Source organism: Podarcis pityusensis (genome assembly GCF_964106645.2).
Source record: "Podarcis pityusensis genome assembly, chromosome: 16".
Taxonomy (NCBI): Eukaryota; Metazoa; Chordata; class Lepidosauria; order Squamata; family Lacertidae; genus Podarcis; species Podarcis pityusensis.
In genome coordinates this window covers 13,813,060-13,839,050 of record NC_138041.1, presented here as the reverse complement: position 1 = coordinate 13,839,050, position 25,991 = coordinate 13,813,060, and the positions used below count along the sequence as shown (strand labels likewise).

The following is a 25,991-nucleotide window of genomic DNA, read 5'->3' as shown; positions in this document are numbered from 1 at the left end:
CAGCAACCAGGTAATGGAAACGATGGACTGATTTGGCTTTCTTCGTAGCTCCCTTCCTCCTCTGAGCAGTTGTTGAGTGGCCTGAATTAAGACAGCCTTGAGAAGTGTTGGTTAAAGGAGACAGCTGATTTAAAAAAATTAGAAAATAAGGCACTCATTTCTGCACCACTGCTCTTGTATAGTAAAAGTATCTCTTTTCCATCCGTCCCAAATTTGTTTTAATGCATTTCACTTTATCTATAATTGCACTACATAAATGGCTTTTCCGTTCTTAAATAATTTTCTCTATACAGGGAAGTTTTTAGAAATATTTGAACATTGATGTTACTCATAATGCATGTTCTCATGTCCTCTAAGAAATTGATGTATGGGGAAAGGAAGTATTTTAGGAGTAGCTTAAGTTACGTGGTTGCTTTCTTTATGCATTAACCTGCCTTTCATGGCCCATTTCTGTCCTTAAAGACACCCAATTTGGTTTTAAGCTACATCTTCAGCCCTTTGAGGACACTGGTACCGACTATTGTTGTTGTTTAGTCGTGTCCAACTCTTCGTGACCCCATGGACCTGAGCACGCCAAGCACTCCTGTCTTCCACTGCCTCCCGCAGTTTGGTCAAGCTCATGTTGGTAGCTTCGAGAACACTGTCCAACCATCTCATTCTCTGCCATCCCCTTCTCCTTGTGCCCTCAATCTTTCTCAACATCAGGGTCTTTTCCAGGGAGTCTTCTCTTCTCATGAGGTGGCCAAAGTATTGGAGCCTCAGCTTCAGGATCTGTCCTTCCAGTGACTATAGGGACCCCTGACCATTAGGTCCAGTCGTGGCCGACTCTGGGGTTGCGGCGCTCATCTTGCTTTACTGGCCGAGGGAGCCTGCGTACAGCTTCTGGGTCATGTGGCCAGCATGACTAAGCTGCTTCTGGTGAACCAGAGCAGCACACAGAAACGCCGTTTACCTTCCCGCTGGAGCGGTACCTATTTATCTACTTGCACTTTGACATGCTTTTGAACTGCTAGGTTGGCAGGAGCAGGGACCGAGCAACGGGAGCTCACCCCGTCGTGGGGATTCGAACTGCCGGCCTTCTGATCGGCAAGTCCTAGGCTCTGTGGTTTAACCCACAGCGCCACCCGCCTTCCTTACTGAGTGCTAAATTTGGAATACATTCAAACACTAAAACAGCGCCACAGCTCCACCTACAAGGTCTACAGTGATATGAAATTCACAAATACAACTGTTTATTTTAATAAGTCATTAACAACTGTAACATAACAACAAAGTAACATATAAAATTTCATTCATAAGGCGTCAGGGAACATCAGCATAAGCTCTGGAACATCAACATAAGCTCCAGAATCGCCCAAAGCCCATAGTCATTCTTCCCTGGAGGAAAAGCTCCAGGCAGAACCATCAAGATTCTCCCTGTAATCATAAAATCACAATAGAGAGGTATCAGTATGATGGACTGGATGGGCTGAGAAATAGCCATAACAGTCATCTGCAAACCTTCCTCTCTTTGTCAACACCACTTAAGAACTTTGCATGTAAACATTGAAGTGTCAATAACTGTCATAACAACTGTACTTTACCAAATATTTCTCACAACTGCTCACCTGTAATCTCTGGAATCGCCCCTCCTCTGACATATTCCTCTGTGCTGTAAGTAAAGTATAAAACTCCATGCCTTCTTTTGTTCAGGGTTTGCCTTCCTTCGTACCACATTGGACGTTTGGGAGTGGTAACCCCTGTTGCAACTGCGCTCTATATCCTGGGAGACTTTCAGGGGCCAAGGGGGCATATTTTCTAGGAATTTTCCAAGAATATGCCCCCTTCTCGCTGAAACTCTGCCAGAATATGCCCCCTTGTTCCCTGAAACTCTCCCACAATTTGCCTCCTTGCTCTCTGAAATTCTTCCAAAATATGCCCCTTTCCCCTCTGAAACTCACCCAAAATATACCCCCTTCCCCCCCTGAAACTCTCCCACAATATGCCCCCTTCCCCCCTGAAACGTTCCCAGAATATGTCCCCTTGCCCCCTGAAAGGGTCCCAGAATATGCCCCCTCCCCCCCTGAAACTTTCCCAGAATGTGCCCCCTTGCCCCCTGAAACTCTCCTCATCTGGGAGAGTTTCAGGAGGCAAGGGGGCATATTCTGGGAAAGTTTCAGGGGGCAAGGGGGCATATTCTGGGAAAGTTTCAGGGGGCAAGGGGGCATATTCTGGGAGAGTTTCAGGGGGCAAGGGGGCATATTCTGGGAGAGTTTCAGGGGGCAAGGGGGCATATTCTGGGAAAGTTTCAGGGGGCAAGGGGGCATATTCTGGGAAAGTTTCAGGGGGCAAGGGGGCATATTCTGGCCAGGTTTCAGGGTGCAAGAGGGCATATTCTGGCCCAGTTTCAGGGGGCAAGGGGGCATATTCTGGCCCAGTTTCAGGGGGCAAGGGGGCATATTCTGGGAAAGTTTCTGGGGGCAAGGGGGCATGTTCTAGCCAAGCTTCAGGTAGCAATGGGGCATGTTCTGGCCAACTATCAGGAAGCATAATCTGGCCCAATTTCAGGGGGAATGGGGCATATTCTGGGAGAGTTTCAGGGGTAAGAAGGCATATTCCCAGGCGGCTGAATGGAGAGGAAGCAGAGGAGTGGAGCAATTTCTTAGGGGGACTCAGGGGGGATGGGGATATCTTCAGGGGAGACCAGCAGGGAGACCATAGTCTGGTTCGAGGATGAGGGGGACTTATCCCAGGGCGGAGCTAAGGAGGAAGACAGCTGCTTTTGGGGTGGCTATGAGTGGAGCGAGGAGAAAGAGGGTGCTCATAGGATCTTGCAATGCACTTCACTCCTTGGCGCGATTTCCTGTGTATAGCAGAAGGAACAAAGAAAAAACCCACACTTTTTGAGTATTTCTGTGGCTAAAATCTCTGGAGCTAGAAGCATGTGTGGATCCTAACTTTGCCTCTGTTTGCATCCGGCTTCCCATATCCACCCCTGACAATCTCATGGAATTTTATTTTTATTATCTATACCCTGCCCATCTGGCTGGGTTTCCCCAGCCTCCTTTATGCCTTGGCTGCTGGTGGGGCAGCAAGAGCAGCAGAACCTCCTGGTGCCTGTCAAGAGAGGATCCCCACTTCTTCAGACATCCCTCTCTGTGGCCTGCAGGTGCATCTCCCTCTCATTCCATGGAGGAGGAGCTCCAGAGCACCCACCAGCCCCAGTGATGCCCTCCTAAGAGACTTGGGATTGCTCTCTTACCCATTGACACCCACAAGTAGCTACCTTTGCTAGGACAGCCAGCCAGCTGGCTAGCCTGCCAAACTATGGTACTAAAGGAGAAATAATGACTCCTTATAACAACCCCCATAATAGTTATCTTCTCAAAAGCTGAGCTGAACTGGTGCGCTTCCTCTCCCTCGCCCAGATTCAAATATGGGATGGTGACTGGGAAACATGGAAGGCAACATCTAGAATGCGAGGAGGAGGGAATGCTTTTGCAGCTCCCACTGATGCCCTCTCTTACAATGGGCAGGGGAACGTCTCGGCCCGTTCCTAATCTGATTAAGGCTTTGTGACTCTGTGTCACTCACCAATTGGCTATGGAGAGCCCTGAGATGAACTGGGTTGCAGTGCATGAAAGCCTAACACTTATGTATCCATAGCAGTGACTGGAGGAGGAACGACCGCTAGGAGGAGTGTAGAGAGAAGAAATGCCCTGGTGCACCTGCAGCAGTACAACTGGATGCCTTCCTCTGCCCCAGATGCAACAAAACACATCTCTCCCCTATCAGCCTCTACGGCCACAGCAGGCCACCTTCCAGGAGTTTGGCCTCACCCCAAAAGGACCTTACTCCTCCATTGTCTCCGGAGACAGACGGATGCCTGCATATATCAAAAGGGGCCAGTGAGAGCCTTGGGGGTCAATAAACCCCAAGCACCCAATTTGTTGTACAGGGCAAATCTCTTAGGAACATCTTTTTTCTAGGGAAATGACAGGTGATGTGTTTCTATGGAAACCAGTAACCTCTCTCCCCTCCCTGTACCACTCAGGATCAGCTCACCTGCAGCCCAAGGCCTCACCACAAGGCGACTCCTCTTCTTGGGGGCTCTGCCCCCTGGATGGTCTCCAACTGGGAGAAGACAAAAAGAGAGATGTCGGTTGGCCAAAATAAACTGTGTCTGTCAGAGCTGGTGGCCTGGAGGCACAATAGTGGCCAAGGAGGAATGGGCAGCCCAAAAGGTCAAGAGTCGGTAGTTTTCAAATTTATTTCATTTAATTTCCTCACCCAGGAAGTGCGCTAAAGCACACTGACAAATGTAAATTTTCAGCGCACAGTTTTAATACTGTTTGGTTGGGAAGCTTTTGGGAGTCTGTGCAAATCTGAAGGAAGAAAAAAAGTAAGACTACTTCTCTGAGAACCAGAAATAGTTAGGAGCACAGCCAGATGGGCGGGGTATAAAAAATAAATTATTAGTATTAATTATATTATTAAGATGCATACCATCGGCCTAGTTCTCCGCCTCAGCCTCAACCTGCTTCTGTTTAACTGCTTTAACTTCTTTGGAATTCTCTGGCGTCTCCAGGGAAACTGGAACCCAGGCATTGTGACACAAATGGCTGCAAATCCCAGGCAACCAAACAGGGATCCTCCGGTTTGAGGGTCAAAGTAAACTCTGCCAGCGGTCTGTTTAACTTTGGCCCACAAGGCCATTTTTCCACTGTCACACTCACCTGGTCCATTGGAGATGATGAATTGGGCAATAGTTTTGGATCCATCTTGAATTAGCTGCATAGATTCAGTATCTGGTCACTGTTTGCTTTCTCCAACTCCACCGATTCCCTCTCTGCGGGTGAACGTCCCTCTCCTGATAGGCTGGGGGAACCAGATGCTACATATTTTATTTTATTGTATTTTAAATTTTTTATTTTCTATACCGCTTTATATTTTTAATAATTGAAATTGAATAATTGAATTGAAATACTTTATTGTCACTTGTACAACTTGTATACAGTGAGATTACACAAGCACCCCCCACTCAGCTCTCTTAGTCTTAATTCCCCTCATTTACTGACGCACACCCACCAAACCCGAAAATCAGTTGCCCTGTTGTTATCTTTTCATTCAGCATCCTAACAGCCCATGGATAGAAGCTGTTCTTTACCCTGTTGGTGCGACTAATCATGCTTCTATATCTTCTGCCCGAGGGCAGGAGATCAAGAAAGTGCCGGTCAGGGTGTGAATCTTCCATAAGAATTTTCCTCACTCTCCTGAGGCAACATTCTTCCGCCATTTCATAGTTTGTGCTGTATTCACCACCCTCTGTAGGCACTTCCTATCAGTTGATGCCAAACCAGCATACCACACGGTGACGCAGTATGAAAGGACACTTTCTATTGTGGACCGGTGGACGGAGATAATCAAATGCTAATTGACATTGTTCTTTCGCAATACTCTGAGGAGATTGGGCTCTGAGTCTCTGTTGGGCTTTCTTAACCACCTGGGTTGTATTGATTTTCCAAGTAAGGTCTTCACTGAGATAAATTCCTAGGAATTTAAAGGAAGAGATTCTCTCCACACAGCCCTCCCCAATGTACAGTGGGGCTAGTTCTCTTCTCTACCTTCAAAAGCCCAACACCATCTCCATTGTCTTGCTGATATTAACAAAAATCTCTAAGCGTTTTACAGCATATTAAATAAATAAAACAATAAAACAATAGCCCGTTGATGTTCCTCCGGCCTTCTGAGGAGCCTCTTTCTAGGGCTGGTGAGTCTGGGCCTTGCCCCCTAGGCCAGATGGAAAGGGCCTTGCAGGGAGCGGCCTTCACGCCTCACAGCCGGGCAAAGGTTGTGGTTTAAGGTTTAAGGCCCACCCTATTCTTCCGACTGTAAATTGTTCTAACTTATTTCAAGGTTGTATCTTTATATTGCTGTAACCTCCCCTCGAACCGTGTGGTGAAGGAATGAAACTTAACAAAAAAACAGCCCAAACCAATAGGGACTCAAGCATCTTGCTTTAATAATAGCACTTCTTTTTTCCTTTTTTTTTGGCAATAAAACAAGTCTGTTTCTACAATACAAAACAAAAAGATTAAACAGTAGTACCCAGTTGCATCATAGGAGTGTAAAATAATCCCTGATAACGGAATCTTCTGGCACAACTACAGAAGCAAACATCACCTCAGAAGCCTCCCATTTGGGCACCTCAGGGGAGACGTGAAACGGCCTCGGAGGGGAGTGAGGGGGCTTCTGCAGCACCTCAGGCGGCTTTCTGGGAGCAAGTGTGAAGTGGGTGGGGGAGACGGGTAAAGGGCATTCAGCTGCTGCAGCCTGGAGGCCCCAATTCACCCCAAACCGGCCTCTGGGTGAGGAGAATTCTGCCCCTCAGGCCTTGAGGTCAGGCATTGGCATGCTCATAGAAGCTTCCAGAGAGAGGAAGCAGCCTGCCCAACTGTTGGCCAAACAGGATTGCCGATCATTTTGTGCCTGACCCTATTTGATTTCCATGAGTCAGTTTCTTATCCAGATCGTACCTATGAGACCGCCTCTCCCGGTATGCCCCACGGAGGACCTTAAGGTCCATATATAGCAACACCCTACTGGTCCCAGGCCCTAAGGAAGTTAGATTAGCCTCAACCAGAGCCAGGGCCTTCTCAACACTGGCTCCGGCCTGGTGGAATGCTCTATCTCATGAGACCAGGGCTCTGTGAGATTTGATTTCTTTCCGCAGGGCCTGTAAGACAGAGTTGTTCCACCTGGCCTTTGGCTTAGAACCAGTTTGATTCCCTCCCCATCTTTCTTTTTCCTTTCTCCTCCTGTGTAGAGGCTGCATCCTAATGTTTTAATGTTGTATTTTAATCTTGTTTTTTAAATTGTATTTTAATCAACTTGTTTTTATTATTGGTTGTTAGCTGCTCTGAGCCCGGCCTTGGCTGGGGAGGGCGGGGTATAAATAAAAATAACAATTATTATTATTATCATCATCATCCCAGGGATGGCGGACCCGTAGCCCTCCTGGCGTTGCAGGGTTATCAATTTCCTATTCGAGAAAGGCACCCTTTAGGCAGGACAACAGTCAGAGAGGAACAAGGCTGGCGAGGGCAACTTCTCGAGATGTCAGTGATGTGAAGCTGCGGATGCCAAAAGGCAGGCACCAGTGAGGGAAAGCGGGCCCCTCGGGCGAGTGGAAAATATGGGGCTGGAGAAAAGGGATGATGTCCTTGCAGCCAGATACAGATTGGAAGACAGGAAGCCACCCTATGGCAGAGCCAGGCCATTGAACCATGTAGTTCTCTTTCCTCTCTCTACCTGGAGATGCTGAGGACTGAACTGCATAACATGCCACTGAAAGGCAGTCCTCCCCTTAAAAATAAGATTTCTGTCCAATTGCTTCTGAATAAAAGGCTGATATAAGCAGGGAGATCAGAAGCGGCTTTACACCAAACCAGACATTTGGTTTAGCTAGCTCTGTATTGTCTACACTGACTGGCAGTTGCTCTCCAGGATTCCAGATTGTGTTCTCTCCTATGTCTACCTGGAGATGCCAGGGATTGAAAGCTCAGTCTTCCCCCATGTAGACACAGGCCTTTCCCATCTGAAGAGGGAGCCCTGCAAAGTCCCCTGTCAGGTCTCAGTCCATTCTTGCCAAACTTTGTATTTGCCAAATTAAAAAATACAGAGGCCAAAACAGTTACAGCAGTGGGAATATTTCTTTGGCACTGATGCAAATATGTTTCAAAAACATAGAAGGCATCTCACTGACAAATAGTGAAATACCAGTGGGCAAATCTGAGGCCAAATGCACACTGCACATTTAAAGCACTCTTTATAACCCACCCCCCATCCTGGGAACTCTAGTTTGTTGAGAGTGCTGAGAGTACTACAGTTCCCAGAATTCCCTGGGAAGAGGGACTGATTTAAAACTACTCTGGGAATGGTAGCTCTGTGAGTGGGAGAGAGGTCTCATAACAACACCCTCGACAAACTACAGCTCCCAGGATTCTTGGGGGGAAGCCATGGTTGTTGAATGTGTTTCAAGAGTGCTTTAAATGTATAGTGCAAATATGGCCTGAGTGTAAGAAATATGGCAAATGAGTCGAAGGAAGTGTGGCCAACGGAGGGCTGAGATTTCCCAGCAAGCAGTGCTATGTTGCAGAGTGGGCATCCACCAGACGGCTATAGAAGCAAACTGGGAGGACTGAGCAGACATCCAGCAATAGGGACAAAGAAGGCAAGGCATCCCTTTTTTAAAATTAAGGCATCAGGGCTCCCCCCCCCCCCGCCGTGTGCCTCAGGATGTTTGCTCACTATTTCAAAACAATGCTTCTGTGGGGCCAGCTCTCTGGCTGCCCCCCTTATCCTGCACATACATCTTAAGACAAAAAAACCAAAAACTTAAGAGGAGGCCAACATCAGGACAAAGCCCTAAAAACTAACCAAAGCCAACAGCCACTGAAAAACTGGCCATCAAGAGGCAAGAGTGTTCCCAGAATGCACTGCCCACTCAGGGCTTTTCCACAGAGCCACCGTTGCTGCTCATGTTGGTGCTGTGATAAGCCCCCATTTTAAAGACAAGGAGCCTGAGGTCAAGTCAGGAAGGCCTCTTTTGTGCCAAGCTGTGCGGCAAGAGTCTTGCTATGGATTGTTATTCAAAGCAAGAAGCAGCTTTGGAGGCAGCGCAGGATCTGAACAGCTTCCGAGGTCACAGGTGATGACCAGGCACGGCGGCAGGGAGCCAAGAGAGTCCACCTTGGCACGTGAGGCAAATGTGAAGTGCTGTGCGTGTGTGTGTGTGTGTGTGTGTGTGTTTAAGCACGGGTCTGTTCCTTTATTTGAGGTGGAAGCAGTGAAAAAGCAAGAAGCGACCACATTGTGATGCAAGGCACTTGCAGGTAAAAAGAACGAAAGCACAAAAGATGTCCGAGGAGAAGGGCCAGACAGCCGTGCAGGGATGGTGCTGTTTCTTCTTCAGGCAAACATGGTTAGTTGTATCCACTGCAGTGCAGGAGAGAGAGAGAGATAAAAAGAGGAATAGAGGAGAAATTCAGTTCAGTTCACCGTCAAAAGCAAATCTACCTAATTCACGCTTTCTGAAACAACACATAAACTGAAACATAGACCCAACCTTCAAAATCTGCACCTCTCCAAATTTTGCAATAATGCATACAAAATGCATACATAGGCTGTAATACAATGCACAATCACACTGGGGAACACTGCATGTAAGTAAATGTGTATATTAGGATAAATTATCGCAAAAATGCTGTGGGTTTTCAGGAGGATTAAAAACTAGTTCAGAAACTCCCAATGTCATAATCGTTCCTCATAGGAAAACGCATTCCACCCCCTCAATCATTTTTGTTGCCATTCACTGCACCTTTTCCAGATTTACAATATCCTTTTTGAAGTTCCTGGACCAGAATGGCACACGGTATCCCGAGTGTGATCTCACCAGACATTTGTATCACAGCATTATGACACTGGCAGTTTATTTTCAACTATCAGAGAGGCATTACCTTAACCAAGTCAAAGGTGACGATTCCATCCTTGTCTGAGTCCAGTGCTTGGAAAAACCCTGAAGAGAGAGATTGTGGGGTGAGTGGCAGAGTTGAGGGTGGGAATTAAATCAAGATATTTCACTGCAGGACTTCTCTGGGTGGGAAACAAACCCAGATCAACCCTGTTGACTCCAGGGACAGGCTCCAAAGAGCTGCGCCAGGAGGGTGGCATGCCCAAAGATGCACCAGGCTGCTGGCCTGCTTCCTCCTTACCCATTTCAAGCTGCTTTGGAAATAATTTAAGAGCAGCATGGGGAACATATTGCAACTGCATGGAAATTTAAAATGTCGCTGGTGGTTTGCAAAGCCTTTAGGCACGCCTAAAGAAACCCTCTAGCCCTGGAGTTAGAGCACTGGGGCATGCAAAGCCAACACCTTTCTAAACTCCAAGGCCAACACTGCAGTCCCCTGCTACTCCTTTGCCTCCTTTGACTTCTAGGAGAACCCCAAAGAGGGAAGAAGTGGTGCAGACAATACAGCCTCCACCAGTCCTCAATAGCTATGGGGTCCTGGGGGTGGGGCAAGGGGGCTTTGCCCTTGCCCTCCAAAGGCAGACTAAAACAACCTGGTCACACATCGAAATATGAAACGGCCACCCTACGAAAAGGGCACTCACGGAACATGGTTTCAAGTCGCACTAAGCAGCAGACAAAATTGTCAAAGTCGATGGCCAGATCAGGTTCAGCATAGCGGGTGATGATTAGCTCATACAGTTTCTTGTTCAGCTTGAAGCCTGGGCGAGAGAAAGAAAGAGCAAATACATTTCATTCAGAAGCTGGGTGGCTTTCTTAAAAACACAACAGAGTCTCCCACTTTTGAAGCAAGCCGAGGGACTATGAGCAATTCAGACAGCTGTGTGCTTTGAAATCCAGCAGTTTAGATTAGACCTTAGTGGGGGACCTGTGGTCCTCCAGACTTTGCAGGATTCCAACTCCCATCACCACTAAACTATGGCCATACCAGCTGGGGCTGATGGGAGCTGAGAGTTGAAGAACATCTGGAGGCCATCCGATTTCCCAGTCCTGAGACACTTGTAATACAAAACTTATATGGCAGCTGTATCTCCACTATCCCACTTGGCTGGGTGCTGAGCAGGAAAGACAAGTCACAAGTGTCTTTCTCACAGGACCTGAACTTCCCATTTGTCTAATTCATTCATGCACAGCTTCCAGTTACAATTAATGAGGAAAGGGCAAAGGAACTGGATATGTTAAAGAAGACAAGAAGGGTCCTGTTAGATCAGGCCAAAGGCTCATCTTAGTCCAACATCCTGTTCCCACAGTGGCCAACCACCCAGGATTCCTGACTGTTAGCTGAGTTTCTTGAGTCTGATTGATGTCTTGGTTTTAATTCCACCTTGAGGACTAGTTCAGTTGAGAGGCTGCCTAGAAAACTGAATGCAATTAAAAAGGAGCAGATCACCTGCAGCCTCCAGAGCCATCCGCATCTCGTAGGCACTCATGCTCCCCGACTTGTCCAAATCGAACTTCCTAAAGACTGCCTTAAAAGATAACAAAGAGAAAAGGAGATAAAATGCCCCCCAAAGGTGTCAACAGTGAACCCAGCGGCTGAGCCCCAAGAATCAAAGGTGTCCAGAGGAAAAAATAAATTATGAGTTCCAAGGCTCCAGTAGGAACCCATCAATTCATAGTCTAACCACTAGAGGGAGATCCAGAAAGGATCACTAAACTCTCCAGACTTACCGTAAGTCCCATCTAGAGGGAAGAGATTTCAGAACCACATTCAAAATTCCTTAACATGCTCAAATTATGATACTGGACATCAACATTCACATTTCAGAATCAAATGGATGTCAAATTACAAAGTTTGATTGTTTTGGCTCTCTCATTTTCAGCCCACTCCTTAGATATGTTCCAATTTTTTGAACAGTCCATATCTGCAAAATATTGTTTGCATATCAGAAAACAATTAAGCAGAATTCCCCAGCTTTTCCCTGCAAATAACAAAAATAATTATAATTCCATTTAGTTATCCTGGTTTGCGGGGGGTGGGGTGGGGAATCATGTAACCAAGAGAATATTTGTGAAATATTTGGACAGGAGAGTTTTGTGCACCAAGTTTTAAACCATGGGGAATCTGTGGACCTCTAGCTGTTGTTGGACTATAGCTCCCATCATTCTTGACCACTGTCTATGCAGTCTGAGACTGATGGGAGCTGGACTCCACAGTATCTGGGTGGGCAGAGGTCCCCACCACTTACCCACCCCACTGTAGTCATGTTTGTGTGGGTTTTTTTACCCATAAATGGCTTTGATGACACTGTGAGCTTACCAAATAGCTCCTGATTTTGGTCCAAAGGATGTTGAACTCCACCAATCCAAGTTTCCCATTTCCATCTCTCTGATCAAGGAAGCGGATGTTAAGGAGACACTGCTGTCAAAATGCCACCGTCGCCTCCTTCCACCATCACCTCCCCTTCCCCTCCAATGCCATACTCCCAAAAAATTAGTTTGCTGAGCGCTTGCAGGCATATAGCTTAGGCAGAGGTTAAACTACGTCCAGCCTTCACATAGCATTCATTCTGATTTGTTAGTGATAATTTATCTTTTTTGTAAATCACTTTGAAGTTTTTTTCTTCTACAAACAAGCTGTATATAAATTTTGCGCAATAAGTATTATATAAACATCTTTAAATAATTTTTAAAGTCTGCTTTGTTTTGGTTTTATAAAAGTGGATTTATTGCATTAGGGCAAAAGAGCATTATAATCTACTTTAATTAAGCGCAAATCTAAATTGATGGCACGTGCCCTCCTGCAAAATACTGAGAACCTGGAGCTGCTTTAAAATACACAGACCCCGAAACCAAAAAGGAAGGATACATCCATGAGGTTCACCATACTCCGACAGGACTCCAAACTGAACCCTTTCGTCCGAAGGTCTTTATCTGCAGTGAAAAGCAAAGAAGGGACAATCAGAGCTTTTCCTTTTACACCCCACGAATGCACGCAGCAAAAAGATGACGGAAATCGTTCAAAGGGACCCTCAACAGTGGCACAAGGAAGCCACAAACCCTGGAATTATATGTCAGGTTTGTTACAAGTCCAAGGTCAGGAAGGTGGTGGGTTGCTGGTGTCCGAACATTTTAAATGGTGAAATCTGGCAACACTTGTTGCCAAAGGGCCCTGGCAACACAAAGCTTCACCAAATTAGTTTTATTCCTCTGTTGCATACAATACTCAGCATTTGTTGTACGCACATGCGCACATTCCCTGACTTTCTGCACGACAAATGTTTTGCTATTTTAATTTCTTTTTTAAAAAAGAAGAAGAAGGTGATGAGGAAACAAGTTAGGCTCAGTGCTTACGTTTCCCTATGATTCTGTTGAGGATAGTCTGCAGTTCACGAACGCTGATTTCCATATCCTGCAAGGAAGGGCGGAAAAGAAGAGGAAAAAAAGATTCAATGTTATTTTAAGCCACTCTTAAAAGAGGCGATTCCTGGAGAGGCCTGAAGTCAAGCCCTTTGCTCAGAACCTACTCAGACCTGGAACCTGTTTCCCCATCACAGCTCCAGGCACCTTTGCATATGCAAGCTAAGTGCTCTGCTGCTCAGCTAGGACAAAGGTGGGGAACTTAATGATCCTTAACCCCCCCTCCGCCTACCACTGGCCAACTCTGACAGATGGGTGAGGTGAGCACCAAGCATCAGCTGATCAACAGGGCCTGCCAATCCTCCATTTGGCAAGAAGCCACCTGTCACCTGTTCCACACCTGCACAGCTTGGTCAAAATAGTAAGGAAACACTTTACCAAGCTGGAGAACTGCACTGCAAAATTCTGAGAAGGGCTGATTTCAAAGGCTGCCTGAATTTCGGTCCACGTATTGTTTTGGATGGTGCATGTTGGGAAAGTTCCCCTTTAAATGGGGAATGGATCTAATTTAACCCTCCCCCCTCGCATTTGACACACTTACCGCCCCCGCCAGCTGCCTAAAGAGTTGCTTGAAGCTATCATCAATCTCGCTTTCTGAAAGCACTTTCTGGGGAAGGGAGAGACAGAGGAATGGTCAGACAGGCAGGTTAGGGTTAGAAAGTCTAAATATGCAAAGTTCTATGGGCTCGGAAGCATGGAAAAATGACAGGCTGCTCTTTTTATTTTTTAAAAAACCACTCACAAAAAGCTTCACCATCACTTCAAGAATTATCTTGGCTAGCTGAAGGCCACATGTGATGAGTCCATTCTAAGGGCTGCATGCATTGGCCCGTATCTGTGGGGAGATTTCCACCACCACCTCGTAAAAAATGGAAAACTGCTGGACAAATTACTGTGCCCCAGCACTAGCTGAGAACATAAGATGAGTCTTGCTGGCTCTGGCCAAAAGGGGACAATCTGGTCCAGCATCCACTTCTCACAGTGGCCAAACAGATGTCCATGGGAAGCTCTAAGTGCAACCACAACTGTCCCCACTCGTGACTTCCACCAATGGGTGTATACTGAATTCAGAGAGAAAGACGTGCCCATGACAGAAGAGGGGATCCTTCTTGAATGTAAAAAAAACTGGTAGCAGTTGTTACATAATTCCTCTACACCAGTGGTTCCCCAACTTTTTCTTTTCTCCAAGGACTGCTTGAAAATTGCTGAGGATCTCGGGGGACCAGTTAGCTATTCTTCTACCTCTTGGAGCAATGGTGATAGGTGCTGCATGGTTTTTAACTGAATTTTTGCAGACATGCTGCGGATCACTTGAACGAAGCTGGTAGACCATCAGAGGTCCAGAGACCAGCTTGGGAAGTCCTGCTCTGGAATACAAGCAGGAATTTCCTCTAAGTCACCCTTTGAAAGGGGTCCGTATTTGTCACTGGAGGATTCCTACCTCATCTGGGAGGTTTGCCTGGATTTCATCGTCCATTTCCCTGCAGAAAGGCAATAAAAATAAAAATGAGAACTCAGGGGAAACATAAAGAGGCTCAAGGCAATTATCCAGCCACTAGTAAACATAGCAGAACAAGCATTATGAAACCGGGGTGGTGAGAAGCACTCTGAAGCCAAGTGAGAGGCAGGGGAGAGTTAAAGTCAAGGGTTTACATCTGGTTTTGTTTCCAAAGTCTGGCTCGTGTGTTGCGACAGCAGCAGAATTCCAACGAAACTGGAAGCTGCCAGTGTTAACTCATTTGCCCATAATGGAAATCAACCCAGTGAAAATGACTGATGTTTGCTGCTGCTGTTGCTTTCCGACTGCAAATGATAACAAACTAATGTTCCCCGCCGCAAACCACCGCCATTTGCACTGTGATTCCTTTGCACTGAAATGAATGGGATGGAATAAAGTAATGACAATGCAAGTTATGTAAGGTACATAATCTCATCACAATGGACAGCAAAGAACAACGTTGTAATTTTGGGCAGAAGACAAACTGCTGCAGAACAGCAATATCGCTGTGTGTGTGGAATGGAAAGCAATGCATTATACATCCCTACCTCTGACTCGGAGGACTCCATCTCAGGAGCCCCAGTCCATCTGTCTCCCCTGCTCTATGAGAGTAAGAAAGCTGCTGAGAGGGGCTGGGCCCCTTTAAGAGAAGTAGTGCTTTTCGGTAAAAGGTAAAGCTTACAGCTCCTACCTAAGGCTCAGCCTAAGGCTGGCTGTTGCTGAAGCAGCCACAATGCTCCACTCTCTGAGCCCTGGGCAAGGCCTGGGCTAGGATGAGTTCAGCACCTGTATCCCAGCAGGCAGCGCCAATCCCAATTGGAAAGAGGCAAAAGCTCAGAAGGTCCTAAGTCCAGCTCCCCACACCTGTCTGGTTAAGAAGGGATTAGGTGGCAGGCAAGGAGACCAGAATATATCCAGTTTCCATTGAGCATTTGCTCTGATCTGTTCTATGACAACAAGCATTCAATCAGTCCTGATCTGCATGAGAGGTGTTTCCAGGTCTTCCCATTAGTTTTTCTTTCATCCCATTCAGTTCAGGCAACCTCCCTATTAACACGGGGGTTACATTCTGAGGCGCCGCATGTTTAAGTGAAATTGCATAAATTGGGAACACCATTGGAAAAGCCTGCAAACACCCTCCAAACCTCTGGAAACCATCAAAAAACCATTTAAAAAACAAAAAAACCCACCAAACCCCGCCACAGTTGCTCCCTCCAAACCTCCTTGCTTGAACTCCAACTCTCCACAGGCCTCAAAGCTTGGTGCTAAGGCTCCTGGGATTGCCAGATACTGTTTTCACATGTTTTATGCTCTTTTAGGCATGCTTTTGCCCCTTTTTGTACTTCAGCGTTCATGGCAATGCGCACATTCACACGCAGGGCTGCATTTAGGTTTGATGGGGCCCTAAGCTACTGAAGGTAATGGGGCCCTTTTTATGTCCAGCTGTCCTTTGTCAACAACAAACTGTCACTGTTTTTTGTGTTGAATATATGCTATATGGTAATTTATGGACCTAATGGGTATCTAAAGCCATTTGCACATAACAAAATATGTATTTTATCAAAGTATTTGTTGAACTGAAATACAATTAAAAAAATTTGGGGACCCCAAGAGAGTGGGGCCCTAAGCTATAGCTTGTTTAGCTTATATGTAAATCCGGCACTGATCACACATGGCTCAAATGCACGTAAATGTGGAGTTGCCTGTCACTTTCCCAACTACAATAAATCTGCTTAAAAAGAAGAACTGGATTTGTTGTGCCAGGGAAACCAGAGAATTCTAACCATCTTTTATGCCTGACAACAAACCCTAACTATTGGATTCCTTTGCCCCATCTTTTTGTGCCTGCCAAACAGCTGTGTTAGGCTTATGATAATATTTTATTCTCTTGTTAATTATGCTGTTTTAAATGTGCATTTTATATTTGACTTCACTTAGCAATGTGGTGTTTGTGTTAAATATGCATTCTGTAGCTGACCTCCTTTGTAATGTTTTATTTTGAAGTCTTTAAGATAATATTTTAGTTGTTTGTTAATTATGTAGCTTTGACTGCATACTCTACATTTGACTTTCTTCAGACTGTTTTAATAATAATAATAATAATAATTATCACTCAAACCTAAATGTCGATTTCAGTGGGTCTGAGTAGTTAGACAGCGCTGCAAGAGGACACTGTACAGCACTCTGAAACCCATTTCAATCAGTTGAACGATTGCCCACCCTCTGCCAAAGGAATGACAAAGATCACCAGCAACACATACACTGTCCCAGCTTTGTTCTCTGCGAAGAACCGGAGCACGAAGTCCCCTTCCTTGTTGGGCTCAAAGGTGGAAGGCACCACGATATACTCCCCCGGCGGCAGCTTGAAGCGGGTGCTGACCTCGCGCAGGTTGATGAACTGCTCGGATCGCGCCCGCGAGGAGTTCGACAGGAAGAAGTCGCGCTTCAGGTGTACGGAGGTCTGCCCCCTGAACTGCCAGAGAGGAGAAGGCATGAGTTGAGCAAGCAATTCACCTGTCGAACCTTCCTCTTGGAATAGGGAACGGCCGTGGCCAGGGCCGGATTTAGGTTTGATGAGGCCCTAAGCTACTGAAGGTAATGGGGACCTTTATATGTCCAGCTGTCCTTTATCAACAACAAATAGTCATTGTTAGAAATGAGCAAACCACTGATATTTCAGGGAGCAGGCTAGCAGACGGGGCCCATTTCTTGCATCACAGGAGCCTACACAACACAAAACACTGTTGCTGTATGTAACTTTTATTTTATGTGTTTTCTATCTTCTATTTTGGAAATGTACATCCAGGTTTTTTCCTTTAATTTTTTTGCCTCCCCCCAAAGAGTGGGACCCTAAGCTGTAGCTTGTTTAGCTTATATGTAAATCTGGCACTGGATAGCTGAGTGGAAGAGCTCCTGCCTTGCAGGTAGAAAGGTCCCAGGTTCAAACCACTGCAGCTCTGGTAGACAGCAGCTTTTTACATCCCTGTTTAAATTGGCCCTTTCTTTAAATCAAGAGGACTGGAATCTTGTCTTTCTTTTTAGAGGAAGGACTGCAGCTCAGCAGCCAGAGCACCTGCCTCTCATACCAAAGGTCCCAATTTCAACCCTCAGCAGCTCCTGATAAGCTTGTCTGAAAACCCGGAGAGCAGCTGCCAGTCAGTGTAGACAATGCTTAGCTAGAGGGATCAGCGATCTAACATACTAGAAGTCCTCTAAGGTAAAGGTAAAGGGACCCCTGACCATTAGTTCCAGTCGTGGCCGACTCTGGGGTTACGGCGCTCATCTTGCTTTACTGGCCGAGGGAGCCGGCGTACAGCTTCCGGGTCATGTGGCCAGCATGACTAAGCCGCTTCTGGCGAACCAGAGCAGCGCACAGAAATGCTGTTTACCTTCCTGCCGCAACGGTACCTATTTATCTACTTGCACTTTGACATGCTTTCGAACTGCTAGGTTGGCAGGAGCAGGGACCGAGCAACAAGAGCTCACCCCGTCACGGGGATTCGAATCGCCAACCTTCTGATCGGCAAGTCCTAGGCTCTGTGGTTTAACCCACAGCACCACCCGCGTCCCTAGAAGTCCTCTATATCCACTTAAATTATCCCTTTATTCAGAAATAATGAGGACTGGAATCTTTCTTCCAAGCACTTGCCTTGACTGCAAAGGGCACCTGCTTCATTCCCTGCCATTTCCAGATAGGGTGGGAAAGACTCCTGGCCTGAAACCCTGGACAGCCACTGCCGTTCAGTGTAGACAACATTGAGCTAGATGGACTCAGTTGGCCTGACTTGGGATAAAGCAATTTGCTACACCCCTACTTATTTTGTTCCTTATGTTGCGGACTAGAATCTTAGGTTTTCCCCCCTTTTTAGCAGAAGGTCTGCAGCAAAGCAGTGGAGTGCAAGCTTTGCATGCAGAAGGCCTGAGGTTCAGTCCCTGGCAACTACAGGCAGCAGTGGGAAAGACTGGGACCCTGGAAAACCATTGGCAGACAATACAGACCCCCGTGGCTTGGCTCCTGGTCCTATGTTCTTACAGGACAGGAGATGCTCTTGCAGGGGCTTCCCATACTTACAGGAGTTGCTGTTTGGCATACATACCTCAGGAGGCACCTGCAGGAGACAAAATGAAGAGGGGCAGTGAATTCCAAAAGAAGGCAGAGGAAGGGCTCCACACCCCGAGGGGCAGCTCTCCCAAGCCCTCAGGCAGTACCTCGTAGACGGCAAAGCCGATGGTCTCCATGTCCTTGCCAAACCGCCTCTCCCGGCGCCGGTGCTTCTGCATCAGAGACAGGAGGAAACTGCAGCCCGGCTCCCTCCTGTCCTCATCATCGTCGTGGTCCACCTCTTCCAAGCGGATTTTGAACTGGGGATTAATCCAGAAGGTTGCTGAAGGAGAAAGAAAGAAAGAGGAGACTGTGGGGTGCAAGGGTTTTGGGGAGATGGCAGTCAAATTCAACAAATGCATATTCTTGCGAGTTAGTAAGTTTAGGGGCAAACAGACACAGAGCTGTATTGCTAGATAGGCGGACTCAGAGCATAGCTATGTAAATGGTAGAGAGAGTTCTGTGTGATGTCATTTCCTGTTTCCAGTAGCAGGAAGAAATGAGAAATATAAGCCCATCTCCTTCCTGTCACTCTCTCTTTCTTTCTCCAGCCTGCAATGAATGCACATATGGTTGTTCCTGCTCTAGCTCAGGCTCACACCTGAAGCTGGTTGGGCTGTAAAATGTAAGTATTTTACCTGCACAGGGTTTTTTAATAACAATTCTTATTAATTTTTCAGTTTATACATCTCAAAATGAACGTTTTACATAATACCATGTAACAATTGACTTCCCTCCTCCCCTTTTCGAGGTTGATTTTACTTATCTATCATTCCTGCATATTTTATTATAGTCAATCTAATCGTTTCTCCATTTTACATCCTTTAAATATTTACCATACTGTTGAATTTATCTAAATGCTGGCAGCATTTTCAATTGTATACAATTATTTCCTAAATATTCAGCAAAAAGATTCCACTCATCTTTGAATAAAGATTCTTCTTGCTCTCTTACTCTATAAGTTAAACCTACTGCTTCCGCAAATTCTATCATCTTAAGTTGCCAATCTTCCTTACTAGGGATCTTGCTCACTTTCCATTTATGGGCTAGCAAAATTTGAGCCGCCGTGGTTGCGTACATAAATATTTTTTCTGACAACTGGGAACTTCAGACTGAAGTATTCCTAACTAAAAGGCCTGAGGGGTTTTTGGGGAATGTTGTTTTAAACATTTTTTTTACTCATTGCAGATCATTTCCCAATAGCCTTTAACCTTTTTACGTGTTCACCACATGTGAAAAAATTTCCCTTCCATTTCTCTGCATTTCCAACACAGATCTGATCCAACTTTGTACATCTTGACCAACTTACTTGGGGTTAAATACTATCTATGCATCATTTTTATATACCGTATTTTTCCGTGTATAACACGCCCCCGTGTATAAGACGACCCCTATTTTTTGGGATGCCAAATTAAGGAAATGGGGGGGGGAATTGCCCAGAGTTATTGAGCTTTCTTTGGGGGGGATTGCACAGATTTGTTGAGCTTTTTGGGGGGGGGGTTGCCGGCAATCGCTCAACTGTGTCTTATACACAGAAAAGTACGGTAATTCTCTTTCAAAGTATAACATGTGGTAAATTTCTAATCATTCTTCCAGAGTTTCTCCCAGAGGTTTAGGTCTATGTTATGCCCTATATCCATTGCCCAGTGTGTCATTGAAGTTTTGACTAACTCGTCTTTCATTTCCCATTCTAAGAATAAGTTATACATTTTTGACAATAATTTATCCTTGTTCCACAATAATTCTCTTTCAAACTGTGAGTTTTGATCCGGAAACCCATTTTTAAAATCTAATTTAAACATATCATATATTTATTGTATTTTTAATCTTTTAATGTATTTTTAATCTTTGTTGGAAGCCACCCAGAGTGGCTGAGGAAACCCAGCCAGATGGGGGGGGATACAAATAATAAATAATGATGATGATGATGATGATGATACTGTAACCAATCCTTACTTCTTCCATTGCATAGGTCTACTGCTGCCTTTGCCGTGAACCAGTCCAAGACTATTGAGTAAGTAAACACTATTTTTAAGCTTACTTTACAAGTTGTTGCCTGATTCTCTGTTATGAGGGCTACCAAAGGGGAAGCTAGCTTATTTCATAAACTGGAATTGCTCAAAAGGGAAGGCTTTGCAGACTAATTTCCAAAGCTTCTGTTTTTGCTGCAAAGGGTGGGATTTTAAAACTCTTTTTAACCCCCACCCCAGGAGACCGGAGGGGCAAATTGTAATTAAGATGTCCTCTCCTACCTACTAAAACCCAATCCCACACGACTCATGTCACGTGTTACGTGAGCTACCTGGGTAGTTCCTGCAGCCGCCAGCTGTGCTCCCCCGCCGCCAGGTCCCGTCGTAGAGCGTCGTGTTCCACTTCCGGAACTTGCGCGACTTCAGCGCGTCTGGCGTGAGGTTGCAAATCTCAAGGCGGGAGAATTCCCGGAGGAAGTCTTGGAAGGACATCCTAGGAGAAGGAGACAGGTCGCGAATTCAGATCACGCGCTCGCTCGTTGGTGACGTGAAATGCGATTCCTAAGACAAATGAAAAGGGTGCCTACCAGAATTCTCCATCTTCCATTTTAATTCTCAGCTGCTGCCCTATAGATGGATCCACGGCGTTCCATTCCCCAGAGCTGTAAAGAAAAAGAGAAGAAAATGTGCTGCCTGTTACAGAGAGAGATTCCAAAAGAAGTAGAAAATGCAGATTCTTCTCTTTCCTCCCCCTTTTTATTTTTATTAAATTTTGTTTTAGATTTTAGAATATTAATTTAAACAACCTTAAAATATCAGTGACTTCCCTTCTTCCCTTTCCATGGTTCATTTTGCATAACATAAATCCCTACATATTTTATATAAACTAAACCACTCAGTATTCCATTATTACACCCATCAAATCTTATTGACACTGTTGAATTTATCTTAATGCTGCCCATGTTTTCAAATATACACAATTCCCCCCCCCCCATATATTCAATAAACATTTCCCAATCTTCTTTAAACGTATGTTCTTCTCATTCTCTTATTCTATATTTTAGGTCCACAAGCTGTGCATATTCTATCAGTTTAGGTTGCCATTCTTCTTTAGCTTGGACTTCGCTCGTTTTCCATTTTTGGGATAACAAAACACAGGCTGCAGTTGTTGTATACTGTAAATAAATAACCTTTTTTGACACCTGGGAATTTCCATCTGAATTATCCCCAACAGAAAAGGAATCTTGTTTTTTGGGGGAAAGTACTTTTAAACATTCTTTTTCCAATTCATTATGAATTATTTCCCAATACTCTTTTACCCTTTTACAGGTCCATGGCATATCCTCAGTCTCATTGCATCTCTGGAGAAAATGCAGAGTCTTCTCAACCAGCCCAAAAGAGCGCTGCTTGGTCTGTTGGAAGGCCTACCTAATCAAGTGGCAAGCCAGAGGGCTACTGGAAGCCCACAAGGAAGACTTGAATGCCACAGCTCACTTTCACTCTCCAGCAACTGATTTCCAGTGGAATACTTCCTCTGATGGCCCTCACAATTATAGCCAGTGACAGCCTTATCCTCCAAAAATTTGCCTAATCCTGTGTCAACGGCTTCTTTATTTCTGTCCTGAATCTCCCATGACTCAGTTTCAATGGAAGGTCTAAAAATGTCTTGCTATCTGGACAGAAAAAAATAATAATAATGAAAGTTTCAGGCAGCAGAAGACTGGCTGGGTCTCTTATTGAAATCAATGGAAAGTTTAAACAAAATGCACTTTAATGGGTTGCCTGTAAAATGGGCAGATTTCAGGTTTTCTGAAATCTGAGACAGCCAGTTATTTGCAAGACAGCCAGTTATTTGCAAGGGTAAGAGAACGTCTAAAATGTTCACCTTGCCTTGTGGATGAAAAACACAAGAGTTACAGGCTGTAGAAGAGAAGCTGGATCTCCTACTGAATTCAGTGGGAGGAAACCCAGTGAATGAAATTGAAATGAATGGGGGTCAATCAAACAAATGGGAGTTTTTGAAACAAGAACTTTTCTTTTTCTTGGATATCTCTGACATGGGATGGGTAAGTTGCCTTCGTCTACTCTATAGCATGTTGACTGATAAAACTTGCAAAGCTACATGGAGCCATTTATTCTGCAGGCACCACTTCAAAAACACTAGATTGTATTTGATCTTCTGTGATGAACCAACTATTGTGAAGCAACTGCTCGTGCAAATATTAAGAGCTGGGGTGTCTCTCAAAGCCCAGGGGTGAGGAGTCTCGGCCCTCCAGATGTTGCTCTGATCAGTCCTAGCAGGCATGGCCAACAGTCAAGGATGATGGGAGTTCAGCAACATCTGCTGTAGCCCTAGTAACTCTCATAGATTTGTCACCAAAAAATTCACTCTGGTTTCCAAACACAACACACACTCTGTTTCCCTTTGCCACTTTGCTTGGCAAACTCACTTCCTGCACACACCAACTTTGGGGCACAGGGGCTCTTCTTTTTCAAGCGCCTAAACCTTGCGCCTCCTTCATTTCTGTCTGTGATGGTTAGAATGCTGGGCTGGAGAGTCCTGGATTCAAATCCTGGTCCAGCTACAAAGCTTACTAGATGACCCTGGGCTGGTTCCTGTCTCTCAACCTAACCTTACTTTGCAGAGTTGTCCTGATGCGACGCCAAGGAGATCGTGCATGCCACCCTGAGCTCTTTGCAGTGGGATTAAAACAGTATATAGAGAAGACAGGCCTTCTGTCCCCACAGCTCTATGGCCCAGGAGGAGGGGAAGTGGAACCCAGATATTCTCATCCCCATGAAAACAAAGGAAGCTCGTCGACAGAAGGAGGGAACTTGCTATGGCCGCCCTGGCGACTTTCTCCCCCTTTCACCAGCCCTTTCTGAAGCATGCATAGAAAACTCCTCCAGGGTTTCCTTCTTACTTGTCACTCCAAGCTCCAGTCCACTCCACCTCCCCCCACGGGTTTCGCATCCGTATCAGGTTAACTCTCTGCCCTCGGTAGTTGATCTGTGGGAGCAGAGAGATAATGAGAGATGGCCGTTAAGAGATTGTCACAGAGGAAGGAAAGAACAAGGCTGCACTTGACTTGACCACATTATTGACCCTGCCCTGTTTTCATACAGTCTGAATAGCTTCCCAGAGGCAATGAGTTCCAGATGGCTTCTGTGGGAAAATGACAATGCCCCTGTGACTCTGGACATATAGAAACAATAGAGCATGTGCTTCTCCAGTGCCTATATTATAGAGACATTCATATTAGCCTCATCTCCCCACTACTCCATAAGTACCCAGGGCGCACAGAACAATTCTATATCTCCCTGCTGCTTTCATGATGCCAACCCTGCTACAACATACGACATTGCCAGGTTCTGCATAGCAACGTTCAAAATTCGTTGGATGATGACCTGTGCCACAAACTAGATTTAATGAACACCCATATCAGAGTGCTCTGTAAATGGATAGCCATAGCCTTTTATATACTAACCTTTTATGCTCTTCCACATTCGTTTAATGCCCCAGTCCTAACCCTCCTTTTAGCCTCTTTCAGATTCTTGTATATTTTACATATACCTTCTGTTTTAATAATTTTAGCTTTCCAAAACATTTTACAGATTTTAAATGATTGCTCCCCATCCTACTTATGCTGGTCTATAACTGTAATAAAGATCCGATTGATTGATTGATTGATTGATTGATTGATTGATTGATTTTTGTTGTTGTTGTTGGAATGATTCTTTTCTGGCAACCTCTCTGTTATTAAACTTTCCTACATACATAGTTCTTTTATCTGTTTCGCCTCTGCAGAAATAGAGTTCCTCTTTATGTCAGAAATGGGGAATTTTAGGCCTAGGGCCTCTCTATCTGGCCTTGTTTCACACCCAGGTGGGTACAGGCCCTTGAACTGAAAATGCCTCTTGCTTCCCTGCAAGAGGGTTGAAAGGGGTGTGTTAGGGCCTGTGTAGAAACCAGTCTACCTGTACAAAGGTAAAATCTGCCATTGTTGCCCCACCCAGTTTTGCCTCAGGCATGTGGCCCTCAGAAAGTTGCCAAGAAGGCAATGCGGCTCTCAGAATGAAGAAGGGTCCCTGCCCTCGCTTTAGGCCTTCTCTCTTGACTTCTTAAAATTGTGAGGCTAGGGCAGGGACCACCTTAGAATTGATTTGTTTAAGGTGCCCTGAGAGGTTTTTTTTGCTAAAAGGGGTCTGGACATAAATGCTGTAAATAAAAAGGAAAACAAACGAGCGCCAAATAGTAGAAACGCAACAATCACCTGCTCAGCTCCAGTGACGGAATAGGCGTGGCCTTTCACCAGCTTCTTAAAAGTGACAGCCTCCATGTCAAAAGCACTTGTGATCTGAAAAAACGGGGGTTGAAGAAAAGTAAGAATCTAAGTGACAACCTTCAAAGGGCCTCCAAGGGTGTAAGACTTTGCTGGAAGGGGATGGAGCAGTCAACACACAGAACTGTATTGGATATTATGGAAGATAATATATATATATATATATATATATATATATATATATATATATATTCTTTGTTGAAAGATAAAAAGTACTTAATTGCAAGTGCACAGGGTAAGATAAGATATATAGAGAGAAAAGTAGCATCCATGTAGAAAACCCCCCAGAACCAACTCCCCCCCCCCAAAAAAAAACTTGTATACATCACAAAAAATTGTGATTGTAGTTCACCCGCCACTTAGCAGTATACCTGTTTCTCTGGCAAAATGTTTCATGCCACCGGTAAACTGCTGTGCAAAAAAAAAAAAAAAGCAAAAGCAGGCTGCTAGTAATTGTGCAATCTGTTGCATGGTGAGTTTCCGCTAGCATGGCTGTTGCACTGGAGTCTTCTGTTGCACAACAGGAAAGCTCACCTGCCCACTAGTGCAACAGCCCTTGCACTAGTGGACTAGAGTGGTGGATGCAGCCCCAAGGTACTCACATCAATGGAGCAACCCATGAGAGACCCCCTCTCCAGGGCCTTTAAGATGATCTGGAAGAGGTCGCTGGGCGGCTTTCGTAGGTCGTACCACTCAGTGACGCCTCCCGTGAAGTCTTCAAACCCTTCTGAGGTGCTCCCTCCCGAAAGAGCCTCGTAGCAGCCGTTCACCCTACGGTGGAAGCAGAAGGGCATCAAGAAGGCGCTTCGTAGTGAATCAGAACATTGCTGCATCCATCTAGCTCAGTGTTGTCTGCACTGACTGGCAGCAGCGCTCCAGGGTCCCCGGCAGTTAGTCTCTCCCAACCCTACCTGGATTTGCTGGGAATCATAGGATCACAGAGCTGGAAAGGACCCCCAGGACTCATCTAGTCCACCCCACTCAGACTAAACCCAGGGCCATCTGCAAGCAAAGTAGCCAATCTACCACTGAGCCACCCGAATATCTGAACCTAAGCTGGGTAAGGCCAACTTATACGTGGACCTGTTTCCCCCCCCCCTCAAATGCTTTTTACTGATTTTCACAAACATAAATAAAACTTAAACTT

General features: G+C 45.5%; 1 protein-coding gene and 1 long non-coding RNA gene across 7 annotated transcripts in view; one reads left to right on the top strand and one right to left on the bottom strand.

The window, feature by feature from the left end:
* Positions 1-1,210: 1,210 nt before the first annotated feature.
* The window catches only part of CAPN1 (calpain 1), a 50,135-nt gene continuing 25,354 nt past the window's right edge, over positions 1,211-25,991 (bottom strand). For 4 of the 6 annotated variants that reach the window (XM_080985441.1, XM_080985443.1, XM_080985444.1 and 1 more), the window contains exons 6-22: positions 25,447-25,615; positions 24,776-24,859; positions 23,426-23,511; positions 21,089-21,163; positions 20,834-20,994; positions 18,639-18,814; positions 18,527-18,538; positions 16,691-16,902; positions 14,373-14,412; positions 13,473-13,538; positions 12,866-12,923; positions 12,381-12,445; positions 11,832-11,900; positions 10,962-11,040; positions 10,156-10,272; positions 9,498-9,556; positions 5,978-8,976 (exon numbers count right to left, since the gene is read on the bottom strand). In XM_080985441.1, coding sequence (XP_080841567.1) covers positions 8,950-8,976; positions 9,498-9,556; positions 10,156-10,272; positions 10,962-11,040; positions 11,832-11,900; positions 12,381-12,445; positions 12,866-12,923; positions 13,473-13,538; positions 14,373-14,412; positions 16,691-16,902; positions 18,527-18,538; positions 18,639-18,814; positions 20,834-20,994; positions 21,089-21,163; positions 23,426-23,511; positions 24,776-24,859; positions 25,447-25,615 — 1,555 coding nt within the window. In that variant the 3' untranslated portion in view covers positions 5,978-8,949. Of the gene's footprint in view, positions 1,417-4,044; positions 4,114-4,715; positions 4,858-5,977; positions 8,977-9,497; positions 9,557-10,155; positions 10,273-10,961; positions 11,041-11,831; positions 11,901-12,380; positions 12,446-12,865; positions 12,924-13,472; positions 13,539-14,372; positions 14,413-16,690; positions 16,903-18,526; positions 18,539-18,638; positions 18,815-20,833; positions 20,995-21,088; positions 21,164-23,425; positions 23,512-24,775; positions 24,860-25,446; positions 25,616-25,991 lie in introns of those variants that run through there. The other 2 variants (XR_013980489.1, XR_013980490.1) reach the window with 2 other exon arrangements.
* On the top strand, positions 18,828-22,741 carry LOC308465514. The gene is made up of 3 exons (XR_013980491.1): positions 18,828-19,156; positions 20,504-20,545; positions 21,831-22,741. It is a non-coding gene; the product is annotated as an uncharacterized lncRNA (long non-coding RNA).